Here is an 11,805-nt window from a genome sequence, read left to right as displayed (position 1 = left end):
GGACAGGGATCTGGTCAATCCTTTTCTCACAATAGTATCCCCAGCACCCAGCACAATGTGCAGCGCTGTTCATCTCAATGAATGAGTGTATGGAGGCTCCAGGGAGGCTGTCCTCAAGGGTCAGCCCCCAGGGGTCCCTGAGCCTGCAGCCACTTCCCAGGACCACCAGGTGGCGCAAACCACTTATTGCATCTCACCTGCTGTCCTCCAAGGCTCTGGATTTGGACAGTCCTGGAAAATGGACATATTAGGGGCAGAGGGAACATGTGGTCCATTGGAATGCAGAAAAAAAATATTAGAACTTTGCTTTAGATTTATTTTCATCTCATCTTTTTAAAATTTCTATTTTGTGTATGTTTTATAATGTACATAATATTTTAGTACAGTAGTACATGTATATAATTTACAATAAATAATTATACAATTAAGAAAGTGAACTAAAAGTTTTTTTTTAACTGATGGGAGGCACAACTAGTGTTCAGGGAAGCACACCTGTCTGCAGCGGATGGAGCCTGCTCCTCTGCTTTCACTCACCCACCCTCAAGAGGTAGAGGGTGGGAAGCAGACCCCAAACTCAAAGGATCTTTGAGACAGCACAGAGAAAAAGTACACAGAGCTTTTTATGTTGCCACATTGCTCTTTCAATTTCACTTAAATGAACATTAACTTCCCCTCAGCAAAATGAAGGTGCCAGATGGTTTGGTTATAAAATACACTCAGCTGATCCAAATTAAATAATCTGTATTTAAATCACTACATCTCTCCACAGATTCACAGGTCCCTTGCATCAAATGTGAGTGGGCTTGTAAATGTCGGGTACTTAGTTGCAAGGTTGGCTTATCTTATTATCTAAATATATTACCACTGAGGTCAAACTGCTGGCCAAACTACAGTAATCTGTTTAAAAAATAGAAAGGATTTACTCATCACAGTTGCATTGAGGGTGCCATCACCCCCACCACTTGTCAGTCTGAGGAATGCAGGGTTTAAAAGATGCTAGTCTGCAACCATCATGTGGCAAATTGTCCTTTCCAGACATGTCCTTAACTAGCATTTCTGAGTCACTCAAAGAGTGTAAGAAATATCAGCCTAACAATCAACAACTTGTCATTCCACATTTCCCCAAGACCAAGAATTAATGGCTTCCATAGGCTTCTCCCACCAAACATCTTTGGGTTTGTTGACAAGTGGCTATTTGCAAGGCAGAGTGTCTTTTATTCCTGTAGCAGTAGATCTGTACAAGAGGTCACCTCTGGGCCCAAGAGACCTGGCAGCACCAACACAAAGACCAAAATGTAAGCAGGGCCGCAGTCCCATCCCACTCACACCCCAGGACACCTGTGGGACAGACGGGGCAGCACGCACACACACTATTTATTCCAAAGCATTAACTGTAAGAGCAGTTTAAATCACAGGTCAGCCGGAAGAGGGGAAACAGGGAGCGAGGAGGACACACTATCTCTATCTTCTCTTCCAGAGAGTCAGAGCCTCCAGGGGCCAAAGAGCAGCCCTCCTCACTAACAAGTGTATCTGAGATAGGCTTTTCCATACCTCATTTCATCCTCTGATATCAGTTCCAAAACCATCTCTAAAGGGGTAGTTTATATATGTATATAATTCTTATATATATACATTTATGTCATTATAAAAGAAAGCAGGAGTGGTCTTGATGGATGGAAGGTGAGCTTGGCACTGAGGGACAGGCCTGAGAGCTGGGTTATTGCTGGGCAAGGCAGGAGAACAGGGTGCAGTTCCCAGCGCTGCTGAGTGGAGGGAGAATTGGACAGTGCTGGTGGTCTGCAGACCTGCTGCTGGTCAACTCAGAGGAAGGAGGAGGAGAAGGGGTGGGAGTCCAAACTGAGACCTGGGGTTGAGACCTGCCCTCAGAAACAAGGGAGATGAGGGGAGGAACTGTGAGAAGAGGAGAGCCTGGGAAGCCAACCACCCTTCCTGCTCCTCCAGTGAGATGGTGTCTAGAGCATGCACACAACTGGCCTACAAACTGAGGCTCCAGAGTGGAGAGGGAGGTGAGGGCTGGCAACAGACTCTAAGGCCCAGAGCAGCCCTAGGATGCAAGATCGACACCATGAATAGCATCTCCATCTCCTCAGCCCGCAAGGCTCTCCACACCCCTCTGGCTGCCTAACAACTGTCTGCAGCTTGTCTGAGTGGCCCCTAGCTGGAATTGTGCTCACTGGCCCCTCCAGGGGCACTGCCTGCCTCTGAGGCCTGCCCATCCTTGCCAGCTAAGTATCAGGCCCAGTGGTATCCCTCATGGCTTTGCTGCCAGTCACAGTTCCATGGCCCTGGCTGAGGGCAGGGCTCGAGTGTGTCTTGCGGAGTGAAGGGTCATCCCCCTCCAGGGTGGCCAATCGGGCCTCAATCCGCTCCAGGTCATCAGAGCCCACTTTGATCTTCACAGCCAGGAGGTGGATATAGGTCTCATAACGGCTTTTCTGGGAAAAGAGCAGAGAAGGGCCAAAAACAAAGTCAAAAGATAACAAACTGCAAAAAAAAACATTTATACCTTATATGACAAAAGACTCTCTCCTTGATATTTAGAGAGTTCTCACCAACCAATAAAAGGAGATAAACAATTTTTAAAATAGGCAAAGGGCACACACAGAAATTTAACTCATAATTTTAAAAATCAAAGTTAATTGGCAATGACTTATTGGATATGATAGCAAAAGCATAGGCATGAGAGTGAAAATAGACAAATGGGATTTTATCAAAATTTAAAACATCTCTGTATCAAAGAACACAACAGAATGAAAATGCAATATACAGAATGGGAAAAATATTTGCAAATCATTAATCTAGTAAGGGTCTAGTATCCAGAATATTAAAAGGGGGGGAAAACTCCTAGAACTCAACAACAAAACACAGCCCAATTTCAAGATGTATAAAGAACTTGAATAGACATTTCACTACAGAAGATACACTAATGACCAATAAGCACAAAAAAGGATGCTCAGCATCATTTTGCTGCTGTTGTTCAGTTGCTAAGTAATGTCCAATTTTTGTAACCCATGGACTGCAGCACACCAGGCTCTTCTGTCCTCTACTAACTCCTGGAGTTTAGCCAAATTCATGTTCACTGAATCAATGATGCTATCTAACCATCTCATCCTCTGCCACCCCCTTCTCCTTTAGCCTTCCATCTTTCCCAGCATCAGAGTCTTTTTCAATGAGTCAGCCCTTCATATCTGGTGGCCAAAGTATTGGAGCTTCAGCTTCAGCAACAGTCCTTCCAGTGAATATCTGGGGTTGATTTCCTTTAAGATTGACTTGCAGTTCAATCTTGCAGTTCGAGGGACTTCCAAGAGTCTTCTCCAGCACTACAAGTCAAAAGCATCAATTCTTCAGCACTCAGCTTTCTTTATGGTCCAACTCTCACGTCCATACATGACTATCGGAAAAACCATAGCTTTGATTATATGGACTTTTGTCAGCACAGTGATGTCTCTGCTTTTTAATATGCTGTCTAGGTTTCTCATGGCTGTAACCAACATCTTCAGTGACTTTAGAACCCAAGAAAATAAAATCTGTCACTGCTTCCACTTTTTCCCCTTCTATTTGCCATGAAGTGATGCAATTGAATGCCATGACCTTAGTGTTTTAAATGTTGAGTTTCAAGCCAGCTTTTTGACTCTCCCCTTTCATTCTCCTCAAGAAGCTCTTTAGTTCCTCTTCATTTTCTGCCATTAGAGTGGTAGAATATCTGAGGTATATGTATATATGCCAATATCTGAGGTGGTTGATATTTCTCCTGGAATTCTTGATTCCACCTTGTGATTCACCCAGCCTGGCATTTTACATGATGTACTCTGCATATAAGTTAAGTAAGCAGGGTGACAATATACAGCCTTGACATACTCCTTTCCCTGGTTCTAACTGTATCTTCTTAACTGGAATACAGTTTCTAAGGAGATAGGTAAGAATTTTCTCTTTAAGAATTTTCCACAGTTTGTTGTGATCCACACAGTTTAACAAAGGTCCATCTAGTCAAGGCTATGGTTTTTCCAGTAGTCATGTATGGATGTGAGAGTTGGACTATAAAGAAAGCTGAGCACCGAAGAATTGATACTTTTGAACTGTGGTGATGGAGAAGACTCTTGAGAGTCCCTTGGACTGCAAGGAAATCCAACCAGTCCATCCTAAAGGAAATCAGTCCTGGGTGTTCATTGGAAGGACTGATGTTGAAGCTGAAACTCCAATATTTTGGCCACCTGATGCAAAGAGCTGACTCATTTGAAAAGACCCTGATGTTGGGAAAGATTGAAGAAAGGAGGAGAAGGGGACGACAGAGGATGAGATGGTTAGATGGCATCACCAACTCAGCGGACATAAGTTTGGGTAAACTCCAGGAGTTGGTGATGGACAGGGAGGCCTGGCGTCCTGCAGTTCATAGGGTTGCAAATAGTCAGACACGACTGAGTGACTGAAGTGAACTGAACACAGTCTAAGGCTTTAGCATGGTCAATGAAGCAGAAGTAGATGTTTTTCTGGAACTCCCTTGCTTTCTCCATGATCCAGCAAATGTTGGCAATTTGATCCCTGGTTCCTCTGCCTCTTTAAAACCCAGCTTGTAAATCTGGAAATTCTCAGTTCACATACTGTTGAATCCTAGCCTACAGGATTTAGAGGATAACCTTGCTAGCATGTGAAATGAGTGCAACTGTATGGCAGTTTGAACATCTTTTGGCATTACCCTTCTTTGGAACTGGAATGAAAAATGACATTTTCCAGTCTTGTGGTTACTGCTGAGTTTTCCAAATATGCTGACATATTGAGTGCAGCACCTTAACAACATCATCTTTTAGGATTTGAAATAGCTCAGCTGGAATTCTGTCATCTCCACTAGCTTTTTTCACAGTAATGCTTCCTAAGGCACACTTGACTTCACACTCCAGGATGTCTGGCTCTAGGTGAGTGATCATACCACCATGGTTATCCAGCTCATTAAGACCTTTCTTGTATAGTTCTTCTGTGTATTCTTGCCACCTCTTCTTAATCTCTTCTGTTTCTGTTAGGTCCTTACAATTTCTCTCCTTTATTATGCCCATCTTTGCATGAAATGTCATGTCACAACATGCATGAAATGTTCCCTTGGTATCTCTAATTTTCTTGAAGAGATCCCTAGTCTATCCCATTCTATTATTCTCCTCTATTTCTTTGCATTGTTCATTTAAGAGGGCCTTCTTATCTCTCCTTGCTACTCTCTGGAACTCTGCACTCAGTTGGGTGTATCTCTCCTTTTCTCCCTTGCCTTTCACTTATCTTTCCTCAGCTCTTTGTAAGGCCTCCTCAGACAATCACTTTGCCTTCTCACATTTCTTTTTTGCGGGGATGGCTTTGGTCACCACCTCCTGTACAGTGTTATGCACCTCTGTCCATAGTTCTTCAAGCACTCTGTGTACCAGATCTTATCCCTTGAATCTATTTGTCACCTCCACTGTATAATCATAAGGGATTTGGTTTAGATCATACCTGAATGTCCTGGTAGTTTTCCCTACTTTCTTCAGTTTAAGCCTGAACTTTGCAATAAGGAGCTCATGATCTGAGCCTCAGTCAGCACCAGGGTTTGTTATTGCTGACTATATAGAGCTTCTCCATCAACACCATTATCCATCAGGAAAATACAGATTGAAACCACAATGAGATTATCACCTCACATGCATTAAGATAACCACTACCCAAACAAAAAAAAAAACAAACATAAATTAACAAGCGTGTTGACAAAGATGTGGAAGAATTAGAATCCAAGTACACTATTGGTAGGAATGTAAATTGATACAGCCACTATGGAAAACAGTGTGGTTATTCCTCGAAAAGTGAAAATAACATTACCATACAGTTTAGCAATTCCACTTCTGGACATAAAAGCAGGAGTGAAAGTAGGATCTCAAAGAAACATTTGCACACCCATGTTCATGGCAGCATTATTAACAGCAGCCAACCCAAATGTGCATCAGCCGATGAAAGGACAGACAAAACGTGGTGTCCAAATACAACAGAAAAGCAAAAAGAAAGGAATTCTGATACATGCTACAGTAGGGATGAAGCCTGAAAGCCTTATGTCATGTGACACAGGCCAGTCACAAAAGTATAAATTCTGTGGTTCCACTTGTATGAAGCACTTAAGAGTAGTAGTCACATTCACAGAGACAGATAGTAGAACTGTGGTAGTCAAGGACTAGGGCCAGGAGGAAGGTGCTTAGGAGTATGTTGTTTAATAGTTATAGAGTTTCAGTTTGGAAGATGAAAAAGTTCTGGAGATTAGTTGCCCAAGAATATGAAAAGACTTAACATTGCTGCTGCTGCTGCTGCTAAGTTGCTTCAGTCGTGTCTGACTCTGTGCGACCCCATAGACGGCAGCCCACCAGGCTCCCTCGTCCCTGGGATTCTCCAGGCAAGAACACTGGAGTGGGTTGCCATTTCCTTCTTCAGTGCATGAAAGTGAAAAGTGAAAGTGAAGTCACTCAGTCGTGTCCGACTCTTAGCGACCCCATGGACTGCAGCCTACCAGGCTCCTCCGTCCATGGGATTTTCCGAGCAAGAGTACTGGAGTGGGATGCCATTGCCTTCTCTGACTTAACATTACTGAACTATAATACTTAAAATGGTTCCTTAACCATTGATTCCTTAACCTTAACCATGATCAATCTTACGCTATGCTTTTTAAATCACAATTGTTTTAAAAAATTTAAACCAAGTTAAAACATCAATAAGATACCACTTGCTAAACCTATCAGATTAACGAAGACTACGTCCAGTGTTGGTGAGAGTATGGAGAGACAGGTGTGTTCATGAGCTATTAAAGGGGATGTAAATTGGTAAACAATTAGAAGGGAGGTTTGGCAGTGTCTGAGGTCTTGACTCAGAGCTTCAGGCCCTCACCACTGTCGCGGGAGAGGCAGGGACTAAGGGTCATAAGATTCTGTTCTCACCCAGCTCTGCCACAGAAACTGAAAAGCTCTTCATTCTGGGCTCTACCTCCCCTACTGTCCATCTGCCCTGCCTCTTCACCCCCCAGTTAAGTCAGGCTGAGGGTGAGAAAGACCAGGGTTTTGGAGGCACAGTCAGTTGCCTGGTTAGGATCCTGGCTCCTGGACTTAACTGTGTTGCCTCAGGCACATGGTCCAACCTTTCCAAGCCTCAATTTCCCCATCTGTAAAATGGGGATAACAAACCCACATCATACAGTTGATATGAGGATTAAATCAGTCAACATAAGCGAAGTGAAGAGAATCATGCCTGGCAATCAGCATGGTTATTTTTTACCTTGCAGAGAGAGTGGATCTGAGGAGGCTTCCAAAAGTTATAAAACATCATGTTTTTCCAAAAGGCAGGATTTATCTATCCTCTCTCCTCTACACCACAACAGAAAGTCAGCATGGAAATCTAGAGACTGAGATGGGCGATTCCCTGCCCCTCTGCTCCAGGGACTTCCTGGCTTGGTTTCGGGCTCTCTTGTATCTGTCCACCCCCATGTGCAGGTCAGTCCAAAATGCACAAGTGGTTCCTGCCTTCCTCCCCTCAGTCTACCCTCATCCTTCATACAGTGAAGGCAGAGCACTGCAGGACAGAAGCAGGGTAGGGGCAGAGACAAAACAGAAGAAAGGGAGAGCTCAGAAGGAGAGACCAAGGTGCTCTGCTTGATAAACCCACTGAGAGGGGCACTGAGATGTGAGGGGGGGGAAGTCACATGGAGAGGGCTTGTGAACTCTGTGGTTTGGTTGTAGAAGCTTCCCGAAAAGCTGGGCCTATGCAGAAATTGGACGTGAGGCAGGGGCTTGAAGAAGGCTGCAGAAGGTCAGGGAGGTCTCTGGTAGATACACAAGTGAGTTGTCTGTGCAGCTGGGCTGTGCAGAGACTGGCTCACAGGTGACTGCAGTTCATGACCTCAGGGGAGCCCCCAAAGTGGAGTGCTCCCAAAGAAGGAGTCCCTGGCTGTGGAAAGATGTGGAAGGAGAAGCTGGCCTCTTCCTCCTGCCCCAGCCCTGTCCTTCCAAATCCTCCTGTGATTGGCCCACCTCAAATGTGAGATAATGCTCCTTCAGCCGGTTCTCCTCAGCCTCCTTGGACTTGATGCCCCGCTCGACCGGGTGACACTTGTGTTCAGCCAGCTCTGCAGTCACCTGCCTCAGCTTATTCTCATGAGAGCGCAGCTGCTCCTCCTGCAAAGATCAGTCGTGGACAGTGAGGTCCCACCCTCAGGGGGTCGTATGGGTGGGTCTCATCCAAAGGAGAGCTGCTTCCCCAAGGGGAAACCGAGGCCTTGCCAGGGCCATCCAACACGCAGGGGCAGAGCCAGGTCTGTGCCTGAACGAGTGTACCTCCGCCACCTTCCTTCGTCCCCTCCCACCATCGGCATCAGCTCCCCCCAGAGCCTCCGCAGCAGGCTCAGGAGATGCGAGGCCCTCACTCTCGTGTATGCACACTCCTTGACATAGACACACAATCACCGAGACTCAGCCCGGCGCCCCAGGCTTCATACGAAGCACACAGCCTCTCATACTCATGTCCAGACACATCTGAAGGCCACAGATCCAGGATCACACCCAAAGACAGAGACACTGTCACTACCAGACAAGTGAACAGTACACCCCACCCGCCACAGGACAGCCAGACCTCTTTGTGCCTTATGGGCACTGGGCTGCATATGTGTATGTGTGTGTGTATGTGTATATACACACAAACATGCGTGTACTTGAATGGTAAGTGTGCCTGTGTGGGAGCACCGAGAGTGCTGGCACAGCTGTGGACAGCAGCCCCAGGGGCTCCACAGAGAAGACCCAGGACACTGGCTCATCAGGAAAGGGCCATGACAGGATGGAAAACATGGTGTTAACCCACTCTCCACCATGCAAGTAGTAGCCCAGCATTTATCCTCTCCTCTCAAAAAAAACCCCTGAAAAATGGAGTATTGATGTGTGTGTGTGCACATGTGCACTCAGTTGTGTCCAACTCTATGTAACCCCATGGACTGTAGCCCACCAGGTTCCTCTGCCCATGGGATTTTCCAGGCAAGACTACTGGAGTCGGTTGCCATTCCCTTCTCCAGGGGATCTTGCCAACCCAGGGATCAAAACCATGTCTCCTGTGGCTCCTGCACAGGCAGGCAGATTCTTTACCACTGAGCCACCTGGGAAGCCCAGGAGATTTTTAAGGATTACAAAGAAACATGTAAGGGTAGATGAGGGAAGCAGCTGGATGAAGGGTTCTCCAAGTCTTGCCTGTCACTCGCTCCTCAGGACACACACACTCACAACCATTCATGCCCAGACACACAGGACACCCACAGACCACACCACATCCACTGAACACACCGCCATCGGCACACCCACACCACTGTGCGGGGTATGACCTCAGTCCCTCCGTGTGTAAGTGGGGGTGTGGGCGGGGGGATGGAGAATGTCTGCTCCTTCGGCTTGTCTCTCACCCTAGGACCAAGCACCGGGTAAGCACTGCTGAATGAGGGGCCGGCGGAGGTGATGTCGTGAGCCCAGGAGCTTATACCTGGCAGAGGCGAGTGGTGCAGGAGGGCAGCAGAGGCCGACAGAACTTCTTCATGGAGCTAACGGCAGCAGGGAAGGAGGGCGCTGAGAAGATGGCAGCCACCAGGTTGATCCTCAGGATCCAGGACAGCATTTCCTCTTTGCTCCTGGGGACCGGAGGGGAGGGGAGGGCGCACTGGCTTCTCACAGCAGGACTCCCTATCCCCCACCCAGCACCCAGCACAGCCAGGCACAGAGAGGCCACAAAGACCTCCATGTAGGCGGGCAAAGGGGTGAGGGAGGGTGGCAGGATGGGAGCTGATGAGCCTGGTCATGTCTGCGTAGGGAGCTCCCTTCTGTTCCAGCTCCCAGACAGACCTGGATTTCCATGTGAACATGAAGCTGCCCAGCCAGGTCCAGAGCTAACGGCTTGGAGCTAGTGAGTCTTAAGACCAGCAGGGGAGGTCAGAGGCAGCTGGGCAACTGGTCACCCTGACTCCGCCCTCTCGGTCCTGCCCCGCTGCCTGGTTCGGCACCTCCACTCCTATCCTCAGAGTTCACCTGCCAGTCTCCCCCCTTTTAAGTTCATCTGACACATGAAACCCGAATTTCAAGTCACAGAAGGATGAGGTACAGGGGCATAGAAAGAAGGCCTTATGGAGAAACCACAGGGTGAGTTTTCCGTGCCCATCACCCCAACTTTAAGTGTAGGATGATTTAGAAAGAGTCCATCTGCCTTGTATTTAAAGACTTCAGTGCACATAAGAATCACCCTGAGGTCTTATTAAAACACAACTGCTGGCCTACCTCCAGTGTTTCTGATTCAGGAGGTCTAATGTGGGACCACAGAAACTGCATTTCTAATGAGTTTGGGGGTTATTTTTGACCACACTGGGCAGCATGCAGGATCTTAGTTCCCCAACAAGGGATTGAACCTGTGCCCCCTGCATTGGGAGCAGAGTCTTAACCATTTGACCACCAGGGAAGTCCCTCTAACAAGTTTTCCAGGAGATACTGAGGGATCACGCTTGAGAAACACTGCTGTCAGGAGGGACCTGAGCTGTTTGTTTGTGCCAAGCAATTACACTTGCTCTCATGGCTGCTGTGCCGGGGAAGCTAAGGGCACCTCCCCTGAGGTAGATGAGGCAAGGTTGTGGGGCAGGTACTGAGCCCAGTGTGGGAGCGAGGGGGTGCCCACTCCTACTTACGGTGCCTGGAAGAGGAAGACCCTCCAGTCAGCTGTCTTTAGCTTGAGCACGTTGGACTTCTTGCTGTAGTCAGAGGCCCTGGTGGCCAGAGCGTGGTGCACACGGATGGCATTCTTCAAGTCACCCTCGGACAGGGCTTTGTCAGGCCTGTACTCATCCTGGACAGGCCAGGTCAGGGGTGGGCAAGCCTCTGTCATCACCAGGCTCTGGTCTGCTGACCCGTACCTCCACCCTCACTGTCCCTCCCGGTCATTCTCCTTCTCTCTGTCCCTACACATCCCACCATCTTTCAGCTGCCCCAACAAGAATCACCACACACTCCCAGCACCCAGTTGGCCCCAGAAGCTTGAACAGGTCTTACTCCTCTGAAACCCCCTTTAAAAGGCCCTTCTCTGAAACCATCAAAGCCCTCGGTGAGCCAGTCAGGTCCTTGATGTGGGAGGATCCAAGATCTGCCTAAGGCCTAGGCCTTTCCCAGGACCCTCTAGGCACCAGAAGGCAGGGGCTGAGTTGGCCCTTCCTGGGTAAAGATTCTGGGGGAATCTCTCACCTTCTGCAGGTACAGAATGGTCCCTTTGAGCACCGCGTAGAATTTCTTCCAGCCACGCCTCCCACGGGGCGCTAGGGAGAGGGGGCCATGGGTAGTGTGGCCATAACACCCATCCCAGTATCTCCTCCCCCGTGTCCCCCTACATGTCTGCTGGCATGTGCATTCCCAGAGGAGCAGCCAAGGGGGTGCACACCCTCTCTGGACTAGCATCCCTCCCTATGCCCCTTCCCCGCCTGACACCCACTCCTCTTGCCATCCATGTCGGCGTGAGTCTTCCGGGTCAGCACACCATGCTTGTAGGTGGTAGCGCTGAGAGCTTGCGGGACATCCAGGAAGGGGTTGCTACCATCCAGGATCCGTGTCACCTTCTTTGTGCCTGTCCCAAACTTGTCATCCACCAGCTCAGACAGTGATTTCCTCAGCTCATCTTCATCACTAGGAAAGTACTAGGCTTGAGTACCACCTCCACAGAGCCCTCATCCCCATGCCAACATGCCCTCTCCCCACCAAACACTCCTCTGGAAGCCAGTTAGAGGTGAGGAAC

The 11,805-nt window shown here is 48.0% G+C and overlaps 1 protein-coding gene across 2 annotated transcripts in view; it reads right to left on the bottom strand.

Annotated features, from left to right (window-relative positions):
• Positions 1-293: 293 nt before the first annotated feature.
• Positions 294-11,805, bottom strand: part of PSD2 (pleckstrin and Sec7 domain containing 2) — a 78,112-nt gene continuing 66,600 nt past the window's right edge. For both annotated transcript variants that reach the window (XM_061423652.1, XM_061423653.1), the window contains 6 exons: positions 11,506-11,696; positions 11,262-11,332; positions 10,712-10,869; positions 9,526-9,670; positions 8,040-8,183; positions 294-2,456 (listed from right to left, as the gene is read on the bottom strand). In XM_061423652.1, coding sequence (XP_061279636.1) covers positions 2,247-2,456; positions 8,040-8,183; positions 9,526-9,670; positions 10,712-10,869; positions 11,262-11,332; positions 11,506-11,696 — 919 coding nt within the window. In that variant the 3' untranslated portion in view covers positions 294-2,246. The remainder of the gene's footprint in view (positions 2,457-8,039; positions 8,184-9,525; positions 9,671-10,711; positions 10,870-11,261; positions 11,333-11,505; positions 11,697-11,805) is intronic.

Source organism: Bos javanicus, chromosome 7 (assembly GCF_032452875.1).
Source record: "Bos javanicus breed banteng chromosome 7, ARS-OSU_banteng_1.0, whole genome shotgun sequence".
Taxonomy (NCBI): domain Eukaryota; kingdom Metazoa; phylum Chordata; class Mammalia; order Artiodactyla; family Bovidae; genus Bos; species Bos javanicus.
Note: the sequence above shows the minus strand (reverse complement) of the source record. Positions and strands in the feature narration are given on the sequence as shown.